The sequence below is a fragment of the Rhinoderma darwinii genome, chromosome 2 (assembly GCF_050947455.1).
Source record: "Rhinoderma darwinii isolate aRhiDar2 chromosome 2, aRhiDar2.hap1, whole genome shotgun sequence".
Classification (NCBI taxonomy): Eukaryota; Metazoa; Chordata; class Amphibia; order Anura; family Rhinodermatidae; genus Rhinoderma; species Rhinoderma darwinii.
Genome location: NC_134688.1, coordinates 101372647 through 101398758, shown reverse-complemented (window position 1 = coordinate 101398758; position 26112 = coordinate 101372647). Strand labels below are relative to the sequence as shown.

Below are 26112 nucleotides of genomic sequence, written 5' to 3'. Positions count from 1 at the left end.
AGATTTATGACTATGTTGTGGATTTGGATTCGGTGATATGTATTTTGGGTCATACTGCAAATCTACCTGTGACGGAGAGTCAGCGACTGGCGGTAATGCGCCTTCTGTATCAGGCTAGAAAATGAATTGCATCCCATTGGAAAGATACAGAACCTCCCACTCTTTCTGAATTTAAAACGCGTTAACACCATGCTACGCTTGGAAAAGTATGTGTACGACAAAAGGGGGACCCCTGCTAAATTTGAAGACCTATGGTCCCCTTGGTTGGATACCCCGGGCTTGGTTCCAGTGATTCTACGAGTGGATAGGCCCTCTATAGATTGACAATCTCCTGGTATGGGGGGAATGGCGGATAGTCAGTCGCTGGCTCTTTGATTTCTGTCTAAATGTACATCTGGGATGTGGGCTGAATTTTGCTTATCACATGTTTGATATATCTGTTCCTTATGTGTTCCATGATTGAGTCATATTTGGCATGTTAAGGTATGGGAGGTACTATATTTACTTCATTGCTGTTGCTGCTTTGAAGGACTTTATCTGGACACATCCATGGACTGGCGAGTTGGAAGATCTTCAACATTCAATGTAGACCTTTTGTTTGTGAGCGGGAGGATTTGGGTGCGGATGGGAATTCTAATCTGTTCATGTTTGTAATAATAAAAAATAAAAAACTTTTTGGACCAAAAAATAAATAAGCTGCTGCCTGGGGGGTACCCATTATTGAAATAAACACTCTCTCTAGCTGAGCAAGCATGTTTATGTGGGAGTTGGGGACAATAGCCGTTGGATAAACAAGAGTTCGTCTGACATTTGATTGTTATTGCCAGCTTTACAAGAATTGGGCTGGCAATTATTTAATGTGAATGGCCACTTTTAAAGGGGTTTTCCAGACAGTAAATATTGATGGCCTATCCTCAGAGGAAGAGAGGAAGGCAAAACCCCCTCCTCATTAGGAAAAAAAATTCCTCCCTGACTTCAAATATGGCAATCAGAATAAATCGCTGGAACGTCCCATCTTCAGAATCTAGTACTCATAACTTGTAATATTATATTTTTCAAGAAAGGCATCAAGGCCCTTCTTGAACTTGTTCAGAGAACCAACCATCAAAACATTCTGCGACAGAGAGTTCCATAGTCTCACCGCTCTCACAGTAAAGAATCCCCGTCTGTGACGATGGTGAAACCTTTTTCCCTCTAGACGTAGAGGTTGCCCCCTTGTCCTTGTTACAGGCCAGATTATTAGAAAGATCTCTGTACTGTCCAGTTATATATTTGTACATTGTATTTAGATCGCCCCTGAGCCTTATTTTTTCTAAACTGAATAGCCCCAAGTTTGATAACCTTTATTGGTATTGAAACCCACCCATTCCCTTAATTATCTTTGTCGCCCTTCTTTGTAGCCGTTCTAGTTCATCCATGTCCTCCTTATACACAGGTGCCAAAAATTGTACACAATATTCCATGTGTGGTCTGTGTATAGAGGCAAAACTTTGTAAAAGTCTTTAAAATCTTTGCTTTCTACCATATACGGTACAATTTTTGTCTGCGAAGACAATTATTTTCTATCTTGACTTAAAGATTTCTGTCATAACATTTATCATTCATGTGAAATCCCACCTGTAGGTCACTGCTGTCTCTTGTAGATTTCTGAGTAATAAAATAGGCAGAATGTTTGTGGGCAGCTGTATAGCAACAATCCAGGATTGCACTGGGTGACAATCACAAAACTTCTTAGCTCCATGTGTTTTTCTGTTGTCACTGGATCTCCTCATGGCTGCTTCCTTTTTCTTGTAGATGATATAAGGCTATTGACCAATTCTCCATGCAATGTGTTGGATTTTGCATACTGCCTGTGACATGCTTGCTGCTGCACAAGGCACAGTCTGCAGCCTCTCTTTTACATTTTCCTGTATTTTTGACGTGCATCCGTGTTTTTCCACCATCTTGCTCACAATTAGGAATGATCTATTTAACTATAGATTCTGATAGATGAGATTTGGCTTCATGTACCTATGGGAGTTGCTGCCTTCAGACAGTAATTTCTACATTCAAGATGGGGGGGCAGAAGCTGGATTTTTTTTTTCTAAAAAAACAAGTTAGGCTGCATTCACCTGCGTTGTGGCTAGCGTATCCGTAAGAGGACCACAAAAACGTAAGTTAACTTTTCCGTCAAAAACCACTATTGATTGTGATGGGTTTTATTTTTGAATCCGTTAGGCTCCGTTCCGCCAGGTATCCGTTTTTTTGACAGAAGAAATACCATAGTCTGCTGCACTATTGTTTCCGTCAAAAATGACGGAAAGAAGCTATCCGTTTGTTTTTTTTAACATTGAAGTCAATAGATGACGGATAAAAACTGATATGCCGGATCCGGGTTTTTTAAGCACATGCGCAGACTAATGTCTCATGCACACGGCTGTGCCTGTAATCACGGCCCGTGATTGCGGACACGGGCATCTGCCTGCATTTTCGTATGGGAGCACGGCCTGTAAAAAGCAAAAGATAAGACATATCCTATCTTTTGCAGTACACTTCTACGGCCAGACACCTTCCTGTAAATAAACGTGAAGGTGTCCATGGACAATAGAAGTGAATGGGTCCGTAATTGCGGTCTGCAATTATGGACGATTTTTACGGTCGTGTGCATGGGGCATAAAAATGAAAGCAAGAAGGATGCAAAGATAAAAACTGAGTATAACAGATGACAAACTGACACAAACGGAAAGAAAAGTGTCAGTTTTTTTGACGGATCCTGTAAACTGATCCGTCAAAAACAGACATATTTTACCTTCCGTTGCATTCAGTCTGGTATCAGTCAGTCTGTCCGTTTTTATATATTTTTTAATTTCAACGGATCCGCTAAAACGGATGCCACAACACAGATGTGTACGAAGCCTTAAAGGTGGCGTGGTAGGAAATAGAAGAACATTTATTTAGCATTTTCTGCACTTGACTATTATTTATCTGTTCTTAAAGGAGTTGTCCACCTGATAGGTCATCAGTATATGATTGGTGCGACATCCGGACCCTGCATCAATCCGCAACTTCGGCTTCCTCCGTGCATCGGATGTTTGGAACGGGGTGCAGTAGTTGGAGCCGGAAGCAAATGGCTCCGACCACTTCATAACGGCCGTTCGGAGGAACTGCAGCTCTGCTCCTATTAACTTGAATAGGAGCAGAGCTACAATACTGCAGCTCGGCCGCTATTATTTGACATCGTCCGGCGCCCAGAGACAGCCAGAGTGCCAGATCGGTGCGTGGTCCGGGTGTCTGGGTATCCGGTGGATAGGTCATGAGTTTTCAGAAAGTGGAAAACCCCTTTAATATGTATGGCTTACTGTCACGGTTTGTGGGTATGTGGACCCACTAGGTCGCACCGCCGTAGCGGGGAGGCAGCTGGCCGAACAACAGGGAACCCCAGCAATACAAAGTCCCGCACAAGGGTACCTGGATAGTCCAGACAGTGGCCACAGCTCTGGCACGGATCGAGGTGGGTGCAGCAGGTAACGCCAAATGTGGCGGATGACAGCAGGTGCCGCAGGTTGCGCAAGACGTGGCGAATCCCTCTAGACGTGGCAGATGACACAGGCCATGGCGGATGACACAGGACGTGGCAAACAACAGCAGGTGCCGTAGACACGACTCCAACTAGTAGGCACAGGAACAAGAACACAGCACGGAATACAGGAACAGGTAACAGGGCACGGGTAACAAATGGAACGGGAAACACTAAGGGACCATTTGCAAGACAGACTTGGGATAACTAACAACGCTCAGGCAAGGATCAGATGGGCTGGGGCTCTCTTGCAGTCCAGGAAATCATGTGTGTTGATGATGATGATGATTTCTTTCATGTGCGCGCGTTGGCCCTTTAACAGTGGGCACGAGCGTGCGTGCGCACCCTATGGGACACAGCGGACCGGAGCGGAAGTGAGCACTGGCGTATCCTAGGAAGGAGAAGGGGACCAGCGCTCACAGATCCATGGCTGCGGGCGTCAGGAGGTGAGTAGACCCGACGGCCCGCGGCCGTGGACGCTACACTTACTTACCAAACAGGTTTATTGCACAAATAGAAGTTTTCTGTGCTGAGTCATATTTCCATAAACTTATTTTTTTAGTCTATTTAAATATAATGGCAGATTTTCCAACTATGTTCAAAGTTCTTGCAGATGGAAACTAACCCAAGATGCTGGCAATGAAACAAAATGACAGCAGGATTATTTTCAACACCAGTCATTTGTTTACCCATTTATTTTTGACTGTGAGAACCAAAGGATAAACTGAAATATTTATCTTTGGAGCTAATTCAGTTTGGGTTTATTGACTTGGGTCACAATAGAACATTTTAAACATGATTTAGACTTCACTGCTCACAACTTAATATAACGCAGGGACTTAGGCTACATTGACACGAGCGGATCAGTTTTTGCATCTGTGCTTTGCGAGCGGAAAGTGTTTTTCATGCACTTGCAAAGCACATCTTTTTTATTTTTCAATGGAATTGATGCGCAAATCACGCACAGCACACGGACATGCCTCCGTGTGCTGTGCGTCATTTTCACGCACCTTTTTACTTCAATGGGCGGCTAGGTGCGTAAAAAACGCACCAATATAGGACATGCAGTGAGTTTTACGCAACAGTCACACGCTGAGTGTAAACTCGTGCATGTGTGAATGGCCCCATTGAAATCAATGGGTCAGTGTGCTGTGCGTATTTTCACGCACAGCACACGGACGAGTTTTACGCTCGACTGATTGAGCCCTTACATGTTACATGTTAAATGGCTGTGGCTCTTCCCACAGCAGATCACAGAAACTAAGTAAAAGATATGTTATGCAATCAAATGAACATCACCAGGAGAATCTAAAGTGAAACTGAGTTTTTGCTAATTCTTGAGAAGATGTGGATGTCACAGATAAGGCGTTAAAGTTCCTGAACCCTAATGCAAAATCTGTAACAGGCCCCCAACTATCACATACCATTCATCGCACTGGTCTCATTATATGGGGCAGAAAAACCTTTTTTGGTCCACCTAGGTTCCAGGGTCTGATTCCGACCGTAACGTTTGCACCTCCTAGATTTACAACACTGATGTTGAGATGTCACTATCAACATTATAATACTACTAAAAGTAGGAATTTAAAGTTGGGTTCCCACGTAGCGTAAACGCCACGGAATTCTGTGCGGACATTCAGCCGTGTTTACAGTAGCAGTAAAGTGAATGAGATTTGAGCAAATTTAATGAACACGCTACAGAAGAAATCTGCAGCAAAAACATTCATGAATTGATCTGAGGTGCGGATTCTAAATCCACAGCATGTAAATTTATGCTGCAGATTCCTTGCTCTTCTGTTACTGGCTTTTCCCATTGAATTTAATGGGGATGTAAAATCCATAACAAATAGGCAAGTGTTGCGACTTTTGCGGCAGAAACACTGATTTTCCCCACAAAACACGCAAGGGGGAAATAAAAATAACAACCATTTTTCTGGTTTAATATTAATTTTAAAAAAAAAGCTAATACCACCAGCCGTTGTCCTTTGTTCTGTTCTCTGTTCAGTCCGGCCTCCTGGGATGACCTTTCATCCCATATGACTGCCACAGCTAATCACAGGCTGCAGCGGTCACATGGGCTGCAGCATTATCCCAGGAGGCCGGACTACAAAGAAAACAGAGGGACGCTTCACCTCAACAACGTCCGGGGGGTAAGTATAGACTTTTTTTTTTTTTTTTCATGCACTGATTTCTGCAGCAGATATTCCGCCCAAAAAAACTCCACCACAATTTGGTGTGGTTTATCAGGTGAAATTCCATGCGGGTTCTAGGTTGGATACACTGCGTACTTTTATGTAGCGTATGCAGTAACGGAAACAGCGTAGCACGCATGCTATGTTGCTTCCGTAACTGCCATTCACTTCTATAGGAGTTAAGGAAACAATGTAGCTCAGTGAGTTACGCTGTTTCCGTAACACCCGACCATGTAATCAGGAAGTGGCCGGGAGTCAGCGCGAGAACAAAAGGTTAGCACGGGGTTTATAGGGCCCCGTTCTAGAAATAGATGCGGGTCCCAGAGGTGGGACCCGCATCTATCTGACATTTATGACATGTCCTGTGGATATGTCATAAATGTCCCTCATGGGAAAACCCCTTTAATGTATTTTTCCATTGTGCGTAATTTCATAGGTATCCTAAAGGGGTTGACAGAGCTTGTCTAGATGCCCCATAAGCATGATTATCTGATTTGACAGCGCAGCTGTTTTTAGAAATAGGGTTGAACAATGGATATTTTCTTTCAGGTTGCCATGGCTGTGTCCAGGGACATATATTAGTTTCTATTGTAACTTAAATTTAGACGGGGTTCACTTATTTTGCACTACTTGCAGTGATTTTTTTTTTAATTCTATTTAACTGATCTATTCAATCTGATGGGATTGAATGACCACAGTTTTTTTTACTGAAATCACTAGCTGTCCATTCATTGCAATTTTAAAAGGTTTTATTTTGCAATTTATTAAGCATAACAAAAAATAGGAAGAACATGGCCGGAATATAGCACAGCATACAATCAGAGTCACAGGAAACGGCAATTACAATATACACTACATGGACAAAAGTATTGGGACACCTACACATTAGTCTACGGGAGCTTTTAAGACATCCCATTCTAAATCCATAGGCATTAATAAGAGGTTAGTTCCCCTTTGCAGCTAAAACCGCCTCCACTCTTCTGGGAAGACTTTCTACAAGATTTTGGAGTGTGTCTGTGGGAATTTTTGCCCTTTCATCCAGAAGAGCATTTGTGAGGTCAGACACTAATGTTGGACGAGAGGGCCTGGCTCACAATTTCTGTTCTAGTTCATCCCAAAAATGTTCGATTGGGTTAAGTTCAGAGCTCTGTGCGAGTAAGTTAAGTACTTCCACACCAAACTCAACCAACCATGTCTTTATCGACCTTCCTTTAAGCACTGGGGCACCGTCATGCTGGAACAGAAAAGTGCTTTCCCCAAACTGTTCCCACAAAGTTGGATGCATATAATTGTACAAAGTGTATTGGTATGCTGAAGCATTAAGATTTATTTTCACTGGAACTAAGGGACCTAGGCCAACCCCTGAAAGACCACCCCATAGCATTATCCCTCCTCCACCAAACTTTATAGTTGGCACAAGGCAGTCAGGCAGATAGTGTTCTCCTGGCATTCACCAAACCCAGACTCGTCCATCACACTGATCTTAGATAATTAAAAGACTGAATTGACATTGGTTTGTAGCAGCATCAAACTTATTTTTATTTTATTTTTTTATTTTTTAAGTCTGTCAACAATTTACCTCAATATTTAAAAACAATTATAATAAGGGATCCTGTAAGCAAATAGATTTACTTTTGCTTTTATTGGAGTTTACATGGAAATTAATAGAATCTGTCACATAAGGCATCGTGATTTGTTTTATTTTTTAAGGGTCCAAAGTAGGGCTGGGCAATTAATCGAAAAATTATTTTCTCCTGGTTTAAATTGTATCTGCATCCTCAAGACGCAGATACAGTTGAATCCAATGGTAGAGCAGGGGGCCGTAAGTTCTCTGCTCTAACTCACTATGTATCGCTGGACACGGGGCAGTGACCTCATCGCAGCTCTCTGCACCGAGCTGCACAGACCAGAGGAGCATAGGGATCTCCTCCACTCGTCATTGTAACAGGGTTAGATGATTATTTATATTATTATTTTTATCCGGCTCTATTGGGGCTGTGTGAGGGCAGCTATGGGGACATTATACTGTGTGGGGTGCGGCTATGGGGGCATTATACTGTTTGGGGACAGCTATGGGGGCATTATGCTGCGTGGGGCATTGTACTGTGTGAGGAGCTTTTTGGGGGCAATATACTGTGTGGGGGCAGTGTCAGGTGGTATAGTATATACAGCAGGCTCACGGGATAATTATTAATTCAATGGCGTAGCATGCAAATAGGGGCATGGCATACAAAAAGGGGTGAGGCCTAAATAATTGTTCAATAATCGTAATCGAGGTTACATGTTCAATTAATCGTGATTTTGATTTAGGTCATAATTGCCCAGCCCTAGTTTCAAAGGTCAATCTGCCACATACCTGTAAGGGAATATGCGTGTTTATTATATCTGTACTGTGACCTCACTGTGTTCATTATCCTTGTATTATGATGCTGTGTTTATTATCTATGTTTTGTTACATCACTGTGTTCCTTAGCCTTTAGCTGTGACATCACTATGTTTATTATCCCTGTTCTGTGATATCACTGTGGACATTATTTACATACTGTGCTATTACTGTATGGAATGAACCTTTCTATAACTTCACAGCGTAACATCCGTGTTAGTTATTTCTGTTTTGTTACATCACTTTGAGCATGAACATCCCTGTATTGTGTGTTACACTGTGACCATGATTATTGTAGTGTGGCATCACTGTGGTCCTTAACATGAGCTGTGAAATCACTATGTTTATTAACCCTGTTCTGTGACATCCTTGCACACATTATTCCCATAGTGTAATACCACTGTATCTTCCTATGACTTCATAGTGTTTATTACCATGTGCTGTGACATCACGATCTTTATTATCCCTGTGCAAAGATATCACTTTTTATTTCAATATGCTGAACTCCCTGTATTTAGTATACCATTATTCTGACATGACTGTGTTTATTATTCTCATGAAGTTCCGGGGCAGTGACATTTTTTGTGACATAAGTATATGAGATGCAGAGGTTGCACCTGGGAACTGGTGCTTGAGGTGGCCAATTTTTTTTCTTCCACATTAGAGGATACCAGTGCTATAAATGGCATGTAAATGTGCCCTGTAACAGATTTTGCACTGGGGCCCAGAAACGTAAAGTTTTGCCTGTGCCAACCATTCTTCTTTCAATAGGATCTTTAAGTTGACTATAAAACCGCTAATGTGATTTTTCTATATGGGCAACATGGGGGAAGTGGAAGTTTAAAACACTTCTATTGACTGTGCTGGCACCTAATCGTATACATCGGCACAGTCATTACTATTGAATATGCAGGCAGACGCTGTTGAGTGACGTCACCACCCTCTGCAGCGGCACACATGAGGAGGACTAGGAGGCTAGGTAAGGATCTTTTAAATTGCGTACATTTTAAAAACATAATAAAAATACTATAATATTAATATTGTGGTATTACTCCCACTAATAATTTCATAATATGCAAAAAACTTAAATAATCTCTGTTGAATTATTTGGTTCCGTAATCCTTATTAAGGGTTAAAAATACTCAACCCGTCTTTATGCCCCCATGAGAAATGGCAGCTCTGTCATTTTCTGTGGACACTTGTGATTGATTGAAAAGCAGGCTGTTTATCATGTCAAACATGATACTGACGGTGAACTGCTGGGAGCAGGCGCTCTAGGATTGAACAACGCAATTTTATTTATTTACATTCAGCTAGCTAGTCTGTCCATGTCTTCTAAAATATGACAGCTTTGATCAGAAAGATGGTAGATGTGTTATGGTTCACTTGATACCTCAAAGGACTTCACTTCATGACAATTCTTCCAAAACTCTGTATTTGTAATATGAATTGACACACAGTACCAGCAGTATATGCAACGTGTTTCTGTCCTGTCGAAAAAATATATGATTTCCTTGGTTATTTACTGAGATGTCAGTTTGTCCTTCTGTTCAATTGTGGTAAACCTAAAGTACGAGGAGATCAAGTATTAACAATCTCCTCAAAATATTCACAAATAGAGATATTTGCCATTTTCAAACACTATGCAACTTTGGTAGAAGTTTTGCATTAATAAATTCTTAAATAAAACCTTTTAAAATTGTAATGAAACGTAACCAAAAATAGCGAGAACATGGCCGGAATATAACACAGCATACAATCAGAATCACGGGAAACTATCAAAAGAGATCCACGGCAATTACATTATGCTCTGTATGGAGAAAAGTATTGGGACACCTACACATTAGTCTACAGGAGCTTTTAGGACATCCTAAATCCATAGGCATTAATATGAAGTTAGTTCCCCTTTGCAGCTAAAATCGCCCCCACTCTTCTGGGAAGACTTTTTACAAGATTTTGGAGAGTGTGTTTGAATTTTTGCCCTTTCATCCAGAAGAGCATTTGTGAGTTCAGACACTGATGTTGGACGAGGGGGCCTGGCTTGCAATTTCTGTTCTATTTCATCCCAAAGATGTTCGATTGGGTTAAGGTCAGGGCTCTGTGCGGGCAAGTCAAATACTTCCACACTAAACAACCAACCATGTCTTTATGGACCTTCCTTTCTGCACTGGGGCGCAGTCATGCTGGAACAGAAAAGGGCTTTACCCAAACTGTTCCCACAAATTTCGAAGCATACCATTGTCCAAAATGTCTTGGTATGCAAAAACATTAAGATTTCCCTTTACTGGAACTAAGGGGCCTAGACCAACCCCTGAAAAGCAACCCAATAGAATTATCCCTCTTTCACCAAACTATACAGTTGGCACAAACCAGTCAGGCAGATAACGTTCTCCTGGCATTCGCAAAACCCAGACTCGTCCATCAGACTCCCCGACAGAGAAGCGTGATTCGTCCCTCTACAGAAAACGTTTCCGCTGCTCCAGATCCTAGTGGCAGGATGCTTTACACTACTCCAGCCGACCTTGGCTTTGTGCTTAGTGATGTAAGGCTTGCATACAACTGCTCGGCCATGGAAACCCATCTCTTGATTTCCAAGCCATAATGATAACTTTGCATGTACAAAATAGTAAGAAACACTAACAAAGTTATTAAAGCCTTTCAGAAGGCATACATGTGGAGATAGGACTCTAGGAAATTCAAAATGGGTTTTCAGGAACAGGAGAATAGATGACCAGAAGGGAGAGACTCTATTGTAAATCCATATTCGGCTTGGCAGTGAAAACATGTATTAGAAATACCCAATGATTTTAACCTGGTAGGCTCTGTATAAACCTGTAATGGATCAAGGTATCGTGAGCACTAATAGCCGATGACCGGAAAATATCTATTACATCCTCCTAGACATCAGTGGAGAGTTCAGGAATGTCTACTGACCTTCATCAAAGGGCTTGGTACCACTGGACTGTAGAAGTGTTTGTTAGTGAGGGGCTTAGCCAAATTCGGTGTGTGGAGCAGAGTTTCTAAAGTAGAGGTGGTTGTGGTCACTTGTAAGGAGCCAAGCTCCGCCTGAAGAGCATGGCAGAGTTGCAGATACCTGAAATAAAACCGTATTGGGCAACTAGTAGGATTTCTTTCGTTCTGAGAATAATGGTAATCCTCTCTGACCAGAGAAAATCTTCTCAATGTATTTGATACAATGAGATGTCCAGAAACCCATAAAGAGATGAGGAAAATGGGCTATTTTCCAGGCGTTGGCCACTACTTTAATAGGAGCTAATTTTTTGCATGGAAAAATAGCATGTACCCTGCAGCTAACAGTGTTTTGTGGTTGCTCTAACATCTAAACCTGATGAGCAAATGAACTTCCCATGTTATCACAGAAGAGTTTTGTCTTTGTTAAAGCCTTTTTAGTGTTTGAAGTGACAACTAGCACTGAGAATGTAGAAAAAAGCAGCGCGCATCCAGGTTATAGTGAACAGTGACCTACTATTCATCCATCGTGCACAATGTTTCTGCTGCTATTGAACCTTTCCCAAACCCCCGTGAAGATAAATACAATAGGGTTTTAAATATACTCAGAGGTCATTTACATAATTAATATGCATGAATCAAGCAAGTAGCAAATATTTTATAAATAATACAGTGATGAGAATAATATTTAGCATACGTAAACATTCATTCACTGTGCCTGAAAAATAGGCCATATTGGAGAAAATTTTTTGAAATATTAGTTATTAGATCAATCATATTTCCCTATCCCAATCCTTATACAAATCGCAGGTTCTGTTCCATGCGTTTCCTGGTCACACCACACAAGTTCGTACCTTTCATACAACCACGTCCATCACAGCGCAGCATTGAGATTGGTTGAGTGCACAGTGAGTCACGGCTCACTGCAACAATGTATGTGCATTGAGTAAGTAGACACTTGGTCTAGTACATGCAACTAAAGGCCCTTTTACACGGACAGATTTTATGTCTGGCAAACAAGCGACGATTGACAATACAGCACGGTTATCGGAGGTCGTTTGCACCATTGAAACTGAGAAATGGTCAGAATGTTTGCGGACCAATTGTTAATAAGAACGTTTGTTCCCATACATTTGCATCTTGTCGGCAGCATGTCCCCTACCCCTTTTTATGTGGAGAGATGTGCTGCTGACAAGCGACCCATTGGCCGCATAAACGATCTGATCAGCAGACAAATGAGTGTTTGCTCGTTTGTCTGCTAATTACTATCCTGTATACACAGGGCAAGGATCGTGAATGAGCTTTTGTAAATGGCGCATAAAGTTTATATCTCTTAAAAATTATAGATCATCTGCAGTAAAAGAGACCCATCCAATTGTCAACTGAGGAACATTCTTCATCAAGAATCCCAGTCATGTGTTGGCCAACAGAGAAGGGGATCTCAACTTGCTGCCCGAGGACACCGCTTCTCTGCAAACAGTTTAGCTTTATTGTAACCCATAGTGTATAACAACTATGTTAAATTAGTTATTCAGTCATAATATACAAAGAGAAGCCTGCTGATGTAGCCTAGCCAACTTCTATGGTGTGAGAATATAACTCCAACCCCTTTGTCACAGATGCACAATACAGATGGATCTATAATAAAAAGAAAACAAATCATAACCAATTATCAATGTGAAGAAATATGGTTATTCAGATATTCAACAGAATGGAGAGGTGTGAAGGTAAATCACTATTGTCTTGCCTACATGAGTTTACTCTAATCACCCAAATCTTCTACAAGCAGTAATCGAACAATCGAGACAGATTCACTTTTCAAGGGGAGTGTAGGTCATAGTTTGGAGCTATAGTTTATGGAAGGTGGCAAATTGGGCTGTTAATGGAGACCACTAATTATTGTAAGATAAACTATGTAAATTCAGGTCAGGAATTTTATACAATTGCCTAATTGCTGCCAAGTACTGTATAAAGTATGAGCCTATTATTTCATCATTAGCAAAACTGAATTATGTGTTTATTCTCCTCCTGGTATTAAACATTTTTCAAATACTGTATGTTCTTTTTTTGTTCGGCATAGTGCAAGGTCAGTACTATTTATAATGTGTTTATGAATGTAACGTGGTAATAATTTAATGCATTATCCTGACATACGTATATCTATTAAAATAGTCTTCCACTGTTTAAATTCTAGGCTATCCTTTTACACATTAGGGTAAATATACTGAAGAGTGTAAAATTGTTTTTTTTTTGCAATATACTTTATCTATTTATGGCTGTGGCACGGCAAAAATCCTCCAGTAACTGATTTTATTAGTGTAGTCAGAACCCCTCCATTACCTCTATACAGTGGTCTGTTCCACATTGATGCAGCATTTGAGGATAGATGCCCTGTGTGTTGTGGAACACACCAATGCAGACAGATATTGTAGGGGTTCTGACAACACTAAGGAATAGCAAGGCATCTTGCACACAACAGCCATGGGCCAGAGGACGCATGGAGCCAAATGGAATCCCCCAAACAACAGAACTGGCTGAAAGTAAAGCATTATGAATTTAAACCTGTTATATTTTATGTCTTGTGTAAATTTACATAACATTTGTATATTTATATGAAAATGTGTATATAAAGTAACTAACACTTTTAAAGCGTAACTAAACTTTCGCCCCAAAAAAAAGTATTAAACTGCTATTATGTCACTCTTTCTGAATACATTACTCATAGTCGTTTTTTTCACTTCATAGTACCTTTTTTGCAGCTTTTTTTCCATGTGCAACAGTCCAACTATTTTCTCACACTTCCTGATTCTGGCCAGTTGCTAGGGACGTGTCTTACTGTATGTGATGTTTGCCAGTACTGTATGCAATATTCAATTTGCCCATAGTTCCCTTGATGCACCTAAACAGCCAGCCAATCAGAAAAACCCCAGGTCCTTGTTCTACCTATTATTGCTTCCTATATATGCACAGAGCCGCTAGACTGTGGATTGTGTGTGTGTGTGTGTGTGTGTGTGTGTGTGTGTGTGTATATATATATATATATATATATATATATATATGTGTACATACATACACTAGTCCTTCTGAATGAATTAGAATCTCATCAAAAAGTTGATTTATTTCAGTAATTCAATTAAAAAAGTGAAACTCCTATATTATATAGATTCTGTAAAGGATCTGCCAGGCAATCAGGCCATAGGCAATCAGTCTGCACCTGAGTCTATGACTCTGAGACTGACTCCAGCTTCCACCACTCAGGCTGGCAGGCTTAGGAGTGGGAGAGCCTATCGCAGCCTGGCCAGGCGGAGCTAGCTCCCGCCCTCTGTCTATTTATACCTGCCTTTCCTGTTCCTCCTTTGCTTGTGATTCTTCTCGTGTGGTTTCCTGGCCCAGCTACAGCTTCTGTCTATTTGATCCTGCTCCATACTGACCCTGGCTTACTGACTACTCTCCTGCTCTGCGTTTGGTACTTCTTACACTCCTGGTTTGACTCGACTCGTTCACCACTCTGGTTGCTCACGGTGTTTCCGTGGGCAACTTCCCCTTTTCCCTTAGCTTTGTTTACCCTTGTCTGTTTGTCTCGTGCACTTACTGAGCGTAGGGACCGCCGCCCAATTGTACCCCGTCGCCTAGGGCGGGTCGTTGCAAGTAGGCAGGGACAGAGTGGCGGGTAGATTAGGGCTCACTTGTCCGTTTCCCTACCCCCATCATTACAGATTCATTACACACAGAGTGATCTATTTCCAGCGTTTTTTTATTTTAATGTTGTTGATTATGGCTAACAGTCAATGAAAATACAAAGTTTAGTGTCTCAGAAAATTGGAATATTATATAAGCCCAATTTCCAAAATTATTTTTAATACCGAAATGTTGGCCTACTGAAAAGATTCTCTATGGGGTTTAGGTCAGACGAGTTTGCTGGCCAATCAAGCGCAGTGATACTGTGGTTATTACACCAGGTATTGGTACTTTCGGCAGTGTGGGCAGGTGCCAAGTCCTGCTGGAAAATGAAATCGGCATCTCCATAAAGCTTGTCAGCAGAGGGAGGCATGAAGTGCTCGAAAATTTCCTTCTAATGGGCTGCGTTGACTCTGGACTTGATATAACACATAGTGTACATAGAGGCACTGTAGAAGAAGCCTCCGTCTGGCGCCACTTCCCTGTACCTCTGGGAAGAGAGAGTGCAGGGAGGTGGCAACGGACGGAGGCTTCTTCTCCCCAAACGCCTCTGTACACACGGACAGCAGCAGGGTGCATCACATTCGCTTCCCTGCGCTCTGCTGCTGCCGGTTACTCCATAGAGAACTGTGTAATATATAGAGGCAGAGAGACCTTCCTGACGTCACGACGGGGGCGTGCACATCTGACGTCAGGATGGGGCTTCCGCCTACCCGTACTCACAGGCAGCAGAGTCCGTACACCGATACATTCAAACGGTGTACAGATTTCTGCTAGCAACAGCAAAAAGTCAAGAAATAAAATGTGGTAGAAAAGTGGCAGAGTGGCTATTTCAAACACATAAAACACAAAAAGTAGTCCAAATTTATTAATAAAGTATATTACAAAATCTATTTATATTACAGAGGATTTGCACCCAAAACTTAACGCAACCAATGTATGTTACCTTTTAAAGAGCATTTTAACCTAAAAATATATATATATGTTTTTGCTTCTGAATTAGGATTGATTAGGTTTGGATGTAAACAAGAATGCGTCCATTATTTGAAAATAGTGAAAACTGGAACAAAGTATATTAGAAAGTTGTGGAACTTTTCTTTATATACAACAATTAGGGTATGTGCACACACACTAATTACGTCCGTATTTGACGGACGTATTTCGGCCGCAAGTCCCGGACCGAACACAGTGCAGGGAGCCGGGCTCCTAGCATCATACTAATGTACGACTCTAGGAGTCCCTGCCTCCCCGTGGAACTACTGTCCCGTACTGAAAACATGATTACAGTACGGGACAGTTGTCCTGCAGCGAGGCAGGGACTCCTAGCATCGTACATAAGTATGATGCTAGGAGCCCGGCTCCCTGCACTGTGTTCGGTCCGGTACTTGCGGCCGAAATACGTCCGTCATTTACGGACGTAATTAGTGTGTGTGCACATACCCTTAAAGGGTTATTCCCATATCAGACATTTATGGCATATACAGAGGATATTAAGAGTTTTATTAGTATAGAACTAGGTAACCCCTTCAAGAATTCTATTCAGGTGTCTTATAGTCCTATCTTTTTCTGGGATAATTAAGCCACATTTTGTTTTGCCTCAATTACAGCTCCCATTGGGGGGTTGTCATCTAGCTCTCTAATACTTCTGAATGGCGAAATAGATAATTAACAATTCATTAATTACACAGGCATAGTGGCTGTCTGTACTGCAGCTAAGTCCAATTTATTAAAGGGGCATTCCCATTACACAAAGTTATGGTATATCACTAGGATATGCTATCACTTTGCGATCGGTGGTTTGCACTGTGCCCCTTGCTCGAGATCGGAGGGGCTCCCTTCAGTTGGATTCCCACCAATTGCAAAGTGATTGCATATACTAGCGATCTGCCATCACCTTGTGTGATTTGAATAACCCTTTAACCTGAATGCCGCAGGTCCCAGAGGTGGGACGCCCACCAACCAAACATTGATGGCTTATTCTGAGGATAGGGCCATTAATGTTTGTTATTGAGAACCCCGATAATAGAATAGGACAACACAAGTACTTTTTTGGGGTAATACTTTTTAATTGCTGTGAACAAAACATGATAATATATACATTTTAGACCTTTTGCTGTGACATATGGTAATAAGCAAAATCTATGTGAAAGCAGTACTTTATAGACGTAATGCACATGTGATCTTACAGATGTTCTTTTCAGTAACCAGCACGTGTTCTTATGTGGTACTTATATTCAGTTTTGTGCTAATCTCTTGTTCTCTCTCTTTTTTCAGTTACTTTTGTCTGGTCCAGAATGGCAGCCTGTGGTGTGAGCACGAAGAACAAAGTCACAGTTCATAAGCCAGTTTGGGATTTTCTTAACAAAGAGACTCCATCCAAACTGAACCGACTGAAAGAGGACAATGGAGTTCGCATTCTGATTGATGGTGAAACTTCTGACATTTATGTACTGCGGTTGTCTTTTGACAGCCACGTTCCTGCAAATACTATCTCACTTGTCAGAAAATCTCTAAAATCTTTGTTAAAAGATACAGAGAAAGAATTAAAAAAGTCTTGCAAACAACATCAGATTTCAGGTTGCATGGCTTATACTGATAAAAACAGTGAACATGCCGGGGAGCTGCATCTCCGTAGTGTATATAGCAGAGGTCAGCAAAGTACGAGCGGCCGGGGATTACCTGGAAGTTCCAGTGGGGGAGCAAGTAGCAGTCATGGGAACTCACGTGATCACCGAAGAGAAGAGGCAGAAGATGACCGAGAGAACCAGTGTCCCATTTGCTTGGGTGAAATTCAAAACATAAAAACCCTGGAGAAATGCCAGCATTCATTCTGTGAGGATTGCATCACCAGGGCTCTTCAAGTGAAAAAAGCATGTCCAATGTGTGGTCGTTTCTATGGGCAGCTTGTAGGCAACCAACCTGAGAATGGTAGAATGTTAGTATCCAAGGACCCCAGTCTTTTGCTTCCTGGTTATGAAAAATATGGAACGATTATCATCCAGTATGTCTTCCCACCAGGCATCCAAGGGGTAAGAGATGTTCCCTTAACTTGTAACTATACTGAGAAAGGACAGGTAATCTGTTGCTATAATCTTTGGAGTTAAAGGTATATTCCCATCTCGTTTATAAATGTCCAATAGATGCAGGTCACACAACTGGGACTCGCACCTATCCCCTCACCCATGTCCTACCTTCCCGTTGTCGCTGGGTTCCGTACACTGAGTTACTAGGTGGCCGGCAGTACGCACACAGACGAGCTTGCTGAGCTATGCTATTTCCGTAAACCCCATAGAAGACCAGATATCCTAAATATATTGGCCTCTTTGAGAGGACCACCCCTCTAGAAGACCATTTTTCAATGCAGTGTTAGTTGGTTGTCTCAAAGAGGTTTAACTGTATATTTTTTCATGGTGATGGGTGAATGTAGATTTTATTTAAAAAAATGGGTGCTCCAGTATTATTGTAGAGTTCTGGTGCTTTGCCCAATATCAGAGTCTGTAATCTTGCTAGAAAAATAATTAGCTTGATCAAATTGATTAAAGTAAAAATCCACTTTAGGCTGAGTGTTTTTATAATGGGTTATACAAAGCTCTTTGCTTTCAGGAGCAGTCTCAGTTGTGTCTCCCCAAATATGTCAAGTGCTTAGTTGGTTGATTGTTTGCAGCCAAAAGATACATAATGCGAGGGACAGAAAACAACTTGATCCTTGTCTTCCTATTATCCTCTCAGTATAGATTTAAAGCTACTTCAAAATGATGCTGATGAAAGCATTGATATAAAGATGCTGATGCATTGATATAATGATTTGGTGACTAGCTGTCCATGAAGCATTAGCCCATTGCAATTGGTCTTTTAGTATAATAGACTGGTTCCAGAGTATAAAGTTACTTTTTCTTTTTCAGTGGTTAAAATTGTATTATAGTAGAAAAAAGTTGAATAAAATCTACAGGGGGGGGGGGGGAAGGAAAATGATCCTCTTGACCACCTCTAATACCAAAATATTGAATAAAAAATACATACTTACCATGTTATCGATGATCTAGCTCTGGGTCTTGGCGCACATCTTACTTTCCCTGGCCGCTGGGACTAGAAGTGCTGATGGTGCCTACAATTGCAAGGATATGTTGCAAACATCAACATTTTTTCAGTTTTCCACAGGAGTTTCTCTTCATGGCTCTTGCACACGACTGTGTGTGCCGCCCGAGTCCCATCTGTGATCGATGGAAAGATGGGACATGTGCTCTCTTTCCACGGATCGGAGAGTCGGGTCCGTTTTAACGCCACTGAAGTGAATGGGGCAGTGAAAACTATCGGGTGCCACTCGAATGCTGTGAATAATGGCCCAAGTTGTGTGCAATAGCCCCAAGGGTGTCTTCAGATGTTGAGGTGCGGTTAAAACCAATCCAAAAACAGCATGTGTCTTTACCGTAATGTGTGTTTCTATGCAGCTACGGTTTAACCGCAAACGTCCTGAAAAACTCCTCAAACTGCGGTAAAAACGCATGTGGTTTTCAGATGTGTTTCTTTGATGCGGTTCTTACTGCTGCTCAGCCACAACATCCGAATACACCCTTAGTAACACACCTCTATTCAATAACTTCAGGTGTGACTGAAAGCCAGGAAGCTGATATTTGGGCTTCTGTATACAGACTCTTTGTTCCTAAGGACTACTGTTTTTAACCATTCCTGTCTACAATGCATTCGGAAAGTCTTCATAGCCTTTCATTTTTTTTTTACATTTTGTTATGTTAAGTCCTTGTGCTAAAATAAAAATAAAAATCACGTTTTTCCCCATCATTCTACACCCAGTAGCCCGTAATGACAAAGTGAAAACAGAATGTTAGTTATCTTTGCTAATTTATTGAAAAGGAAAAACCTAAAATATTGCATTGACATTAGTATTCAGACCTTTACACAGTAGTTAGTTGAAGCACCTTTGGCAGCGATAACAGTCTCTTGTCTCTTAGTATGATGCCACAAGGTTTGCACACCTGGATTTAGCGATTTTCTGCTATTCTTTCTCTCAACTCTGTCAGGTTCGATGGGGAACGTTGGTGTACATCCATTTTCAGGTTTCTCCAGTGATGTTTGGTTGGGTCAAGGCTCTGGCTGGGCCACTCAAGGACATTCACAGAGTTGTTCCTAAGCCACTCCTGTGTTGTCTTGGCTGTGTGCTTAGAGTTATTGTCTTGTTGGAAGGTTAATCTTTGACCAGTCTGAAGTCCAGAGCACTCTGGATCAGGTTTTTATTAAGAATATCTCTGTACTTTTGCTCCATTCATCTGTCTCTCAACCCTAACGATTCTCCCTATCCCAGCCGCTGAAAAACACCCCCACAGCATGATGCTGCAACCACCATGCTTCACTGTAGGGATGGTATTGGGCAGGTGATGAGCAGTACCTGGTTTCTTCCAGACATGATGCTTATAATTGAGGCCAAAAAGTTCAATCTTGGTTTCATCAGACCACAGAATCTTGTTTCTCACAATCTGAGAGTCCTTCAGATGCTTTTTTTGCAAACTCCAGATGGGCTTTCATGTGTCTTTCTGGCCACTCTGCCATAAAGCCCAGATTGGTGGAGTGCTGCAGTCATGGTTGAGCTTCCGGAAGTTTCTCCCATCTGCACACAGGATCTTTGGAGCTCAGCCAGAGTGACCATTGGATTCTTGGTCACATCTCTTACCATGGCCTTTCTCCCCCGATCTCTTAGTTTGGTGGGGCGGCCAGCTGTAAGAAGAGACCTGGTTGTTCCAAACGTCTTCCATTTAAGGATTATGGAGGCCACTGTGCTCTTAGAAACTTTCAGTGCAGCAGAATTTTTTTTGTACCCTTCTCCAGATCTGTGGCTCCAGACAACCCTGTTTCTCAGCTCTACAGGCAGTTATTTCCTCATAATGGCTTGGTTTTTGCTCTGATATGCATTCTCAACTGTGAGACCTTATATAGACAGGGGTGTGTCTTTCCAAATCATGTCCAATCAAATGAATTTACCACAGATGGACTCCAATCCATGTGTAGAAACATTTCAAAGATTAATTAGAGAAACGGGAGGCTCCCGGAGCAAATTTTCAAGTGTCATAGCAAAGGGTCTGAATACTTATGTCCATTACGAGAATTTGAGGTTTTCATTTTTAATAAATTTGCAAAAATTTCTAAAATTCTGTTTTCATTTTGTCATTATGGGGTATTGAGTGCAGAATGATGGGTAAAAACTTTTATTTTTTTAATTTTAGCATCAACTATGTTATTACCACTAAGCCTCATTCAAACGAGCGTGTCTGATGTGCATCCGTGCGAAATGGACAGTTTTACTTCTGTGTGCATTCCATGTTCCTGTGTTTTACGCGTGCCTGGCATTCATATGTTGTCCATATTTCTCGTGCGCTTTCTGGTTTCACCTTTTATTCTATTTTCTTAGCAACTGTTCGTGAAAAATTAACAGAACACGGATGTCGTCCGTGTGCCATGCATTATTTTCACACACCTATTGACTGTCCGCAAAGACAAACTAGAATAGGACATGCAGTGAGTTTCTCGCAGCTGACACACGCTCCATGAAAAAAAAAAACGATGTGTGAAAAGCTTCATTGAATTGCATTGGTCAGTGTGCTGTCCGTTTTTTAACGTTTGTTTTAAGCACACGGACGTGAAATAGTTTGTCTAGATAAGGCCTAACGGCTCATGCACACAATAGTTTCCATATTGCAGACCACAAAACAGATCCTAGTGGCTTCCACGTGCAGTTCGGGTTTTTTTCCGGACGCATACACTAGAATGGGTGTGATGGACCACAAATACGGACAAGAATAGGACCTGTTCTATAATTTGTGGAACGGAAACATGGATCCACAAAAATAACAGATGTGTTTATGGCCTCATAAAAATGAGTTGTTCAGTATGCTATCCGCAAAACATAAAATCAGATAGGACATTGAAGTTACCAACGGTCATGTGCAGGAACCTTCCAAACAGCATCCAAAACTCACTTTTCAAGTTCTGCGACTTTGATATGGGAGGAGTTGGATTTTGGTGTTAACTTTACTCCTGCTGAGATGTGGTTTAACCCACTGGAGACGCAGCCAATTTTTGTTTTTTTTACGTCGATGGCAAATTTGTATAGTTTTTATTTATTTTTTTCTTGATGTACTCCTTTTACAAATAAAAAACTATTTGTTAAGTAAAAAAAATTTTTGTGTCGCCATATTCTGAGTTAGAACTTTTAGATTTTTTTTATAGATGGAGTTGTGTGAGGGCTTGTTTTTTGCGGGGCAAGCTGTCGTTTTTATTGGTACCATTTTGGGGTACATACAACTTTCTGTTCACTCTATTCCATGTTTTTTGGGGAAGCGAGGTAGTGATGCTTGAATTGTGATTTTTTTTTTTTCTTTCTTACTGCATTTTCCCGTTGGGATAAATAACGTGATATTATAAAAGTTTGGACTTATACAGACGTGGCAATACCAATTATGTTTTATTTTTTTTATTTCTAATCTAATTTTTTATGGGAAAGGTTTTTTTTGGGAACTTTTAGTTATTTGTATTAGTATTTTTAAAAAGTTTTATGAAACTATTTTTTTTTTTAGTTCCTCTGTGGGACTTTACCATGCGATTGTTAGGTTGCTCATGCAATACATTGCAATACTCCTGGCAAGGGCTAATAATTGATCGCTGATGGAAGACCTGGAGGCCTTCAATAGGTCTCTAGCTGCCAAGGCAATCGATTGGAACGTCACAATTTTGTCGCAAGGAGGGGCGATCGGGAGACAGACTGTGGCATCTGAGGGGTTAAAAAGTCAGGATCGGAGTTATCTTCGATTCCGGCCGTTGCAGGCGGGTGTCAGCTGTTTGAGACAGCCAGCACCTGCTAGGAATGGCTTGGGCTCAGCTCCTGAGCCCGCGCTATGTTAGCGTAGCACACATCCAAAATAACTTTACGTCAGACGACGCCAAGCAGTTAGAGTGATTGTCCCACGGTTAAATTTTACTTTTCTCTTTTAGATCACAAAAAACATAACAATTTCTCAGTTTGATATTATATTGCTGTTGTATACTTGTTATGGTGCCCCCTGGTGTTCTTTTGATTCCCTCTTAGGTCGTTAACCTAACATGCTACCAGTGAGAAGAAGCCGCTTCTAGTGTGCAGATTCTTTAAGGCTGGTCTGCATAATAGTAGGAATCACTGTGTCAAAAAAGCTCAGGCTTTAACTAACACTTCGCTTTATGTGCTGTCAATGATGGTCAGAGCAGAAGGGGAAGAATTCTACTATTACCTCCCATCCAGAGACCCAGAGACAGAGCAACTTAAGCCCCACCCGTTTTCCGGTTGCTTTTATTCTTAGTCCAATTTCAATAAGAGGAAAGGACAGGGAAATAAAATACTACCGTAATTTTTGTTTTCACCTTTTTGATTGAATTTTAAACAGAGTAACATAGTATCATAGATACAGAAGTATATTGAGGTATCAAGTACTGCTAGTACTTGTGTTTTTTGGTAGTTTCATTGTAAATTAGTTTAGAAGAAGGCTACTGAAATATATTCGATTGCTTATTTGGTCATTTTGCTTTTACAAAAAAAACAGAATGCATGCAGTTAAAGGTGACTTTTTTGGCCACCCAACTGTATAAATTTCTTAACAGATTAGGCTTCGTTCACATCTGCGCCAGGGTCCCGCTCCATCGGAGCTTTCCGGGACTCTGACACAAATGGTTTGTAATAAACTACAAGTAGCCCCTGTAACTTTAGTGACAGTATACTTACCCTCTTTGTTCCCGAGCGTAGCACTGCTCCGGATGTCTTTCCGCATTATGATGTCACAACGCTTTGTGTGCTGCACACAACGTCATGATGCTGGATGGCATCAGGACTTGCGCTTTATCGAGAGCCAAAGATGAGGGTAGTATAGGATTACTGTCTGCTGGGGCCCTGTATCTAAGCCGACAAGATCACACATGGGCCCTATATCTAAGCCAAACAGATACTGTTTGACAGTGTCCATTGCTAAGGCGGGGCTTAGTGTTAGCCGGTGCAGAGGGTAACACTAACCCCCATTATTACCCTGGTACCCACCGCCACCAGGGGTACCGAAATACCTGGGTACAATTCAGTACCCCACCATGTGCAGTGATTGTGGGGTAGTGGGGAGGCCCAAGGGTGGTATTATTAGGCTAAAAAAGGCCAGAAACCGTGGCCCTTCGCACCCATCTAATGCTAGGCTTCTGCTGCTATGTTGTATCTGGCTGGTTATGAAAAATTGCTGGTTAAAAAAAAAAATAATTAGCAAAAACTATGTGGGGTCTTCCCCATGTTTCATAACCAGTCAGATGCATGGTTTTTGGCCTTTCCGAATCTAGTAATACCAGCCTGTGGCTGCCCCAGTGTCCCTGGTGGCAAAGGGTGCCAGGGTAATGGGGTTAGTGCTTGCCCTGCCTAAGTAATGGAGGCTGTCAATCAGCCAGCAGCCATTACTAAGGCGGTAGTTATACAATTTAAAAAAATACAAAGACATAGAAAAAGTATTTTATTTAAAATTTAAAAAAAACCACAGCCCTCGTTAACCATTTTATTGTGAATAAAAAAAACGTGGTCTTCGAAGTAGTCCTGGAGTACGAAGTAATCCAAGAACCAAACCTGTAAAATAACACAAACACGCAAAAAAAAAATTGTAACACACAAAAAAAGCAAACCAATTATTATTCTTACTTTTCCTGGGTCCAGCAATGGAGCTGCAATGTCAGCGAGCTGGGCCCTATATCGAAGCCTATCTTATGTGATAAAGTCTGCTGAGCCGCTGTATCTAATCCTACCTGTAGCTTATAGGAGTCGTAGTGATATATATATATATATATATATATATATATATATATACACACACACACGGTTTAAGTACTTAGTGACGCACCTGGCTGCTAGAGCTGCATCATTGGGTCACGTAGGCGAGCCAGGGATGCACCTGAAAGCTGAGGACCATCGGCCATGAGAAGTGGGGGGGGGGGGGGGCACGAAGGAGTTTGGCATCGGGCCCATGAGCCTTTAGCTATGCCCCTGTTCCCAAGTGTATATTTGCGTGCCATGGCAGACATATGCAACTGCATAGGTAAACACTGAACGCTATGTGTTTTCATCCTAATGTTTGTTGCTCGTATTAGCACACACTGAGAGCCACAGAAGGTGACCACCCCAGTGTTGAAATGGTTAACTGTGTAAGCCAAGTTCTTATAAAGGAAATTGCACATACCTTGTCGAAATACAAATGACTTCACCCTCGTCCTCCTGCCAAGTTAATAAACAATTTGCTTTTAATAACATCTAATCCATTGTTATAATTTAGCTGGATTGCACGCAATATATTTATTCAGTGGCAATAATACATTTTATATGCACCTCAGCTGTACTCCTTCCCGGGAAACCTGTAATGTAGTTTGTGGCTTGCTGCCACTAAACTCAGATTCACTGGAGGGAAGTGACAGAAGACATAATAAGAATTACAATTCAAGATAGATGAACAATTACTGTGTAATATAATACAAGGCAAAAGCCGCTGCTCCATGGTAATCTGATTATAAAAATGGGATGCCGCATTGGGTGCTTTTTGAACAGGCACCATAAAAATAAAATACTAAGATATGCTTCTAATACTGTTTCCTTAAAGAGCATCTATTTTCTCTCCTGACATGTCTGTTTTAGGAAATACTTGTATTCCCCATAAAATAACAATTCTGGAGCATCTGTTATTAGAATTCTTGTTTGTGCTATTCCTCCGTTATTCCTCCTGGAAATGTATGGATAAACTGACAACTGGGTGTTACCATCACATTTCTACTTCCGTATTACAGGCGCAAAGGCGCAAAGCTGATGACTGAAACGAACAGCATCGTAGGTCCGCACAAAGATCCATTTTAGCATTCACATGCTTTACAGACCCCCCCCCCCCCACCCCACACACCATTGAAACTTCCCAGAAAAATACATCTCAAATTCCAGTCAGAATCTCATGAGATTTGGACGTCACTCTGCTGAAATGATAAAGTAGGACCCGGTCCAGTATTATTGAGGAGAATCCTCTGTTCTGCTATGCAGTGATTTCCAACTTTATTACCATGCGGGTATTCCTGAAAATAGTTATTACTTCTGGGGAACCCCTGCCATTCGAACATCAAAGAAACTTGGTGTTGGGGGAAGGTAAAGTTTCATAGATGTGAGTCTGCCGTCCCTACTGTAAGGGTGCAGTCACACGTGGCACATTTACTTTGTATTTAAAATTGTACAATGTAAGCTTATAAGAAAAATATTTTGCAACGCAAGAAATTGAGAAATCTGTCTGAGCTGCGTAATA

The 26112-nt window shown here is 41.4% G+C and overlaps 1 protein-coding gene across 5 annotated transcripts in view; it reads left to right on the top strand.

Annotated features, from left to right (window-relative positions):
* DTX3 (deltex E3 ubiquitin ligase 3) overlaps nucleotides 1-26112 on the top strand; it is a 79735-nt gene that overhangs the window by 40112 nt on the left and 13511 nt on the right. For all 5 annotated transcript variants that reach the window (XM_075851973.1, XM_075851974.1, XM_075851972.1 and 2 more), the window contains one exon: nucleotides 17054-17808. In XM_075851973.1, coding sequence (XP_075708088.1) covers nucleotides 17054-17808 — 755 coding nt within the window. The remainder of the gene's footprint in view (nucleotides 1-17053; nucleotides 17809-26112) is intronic.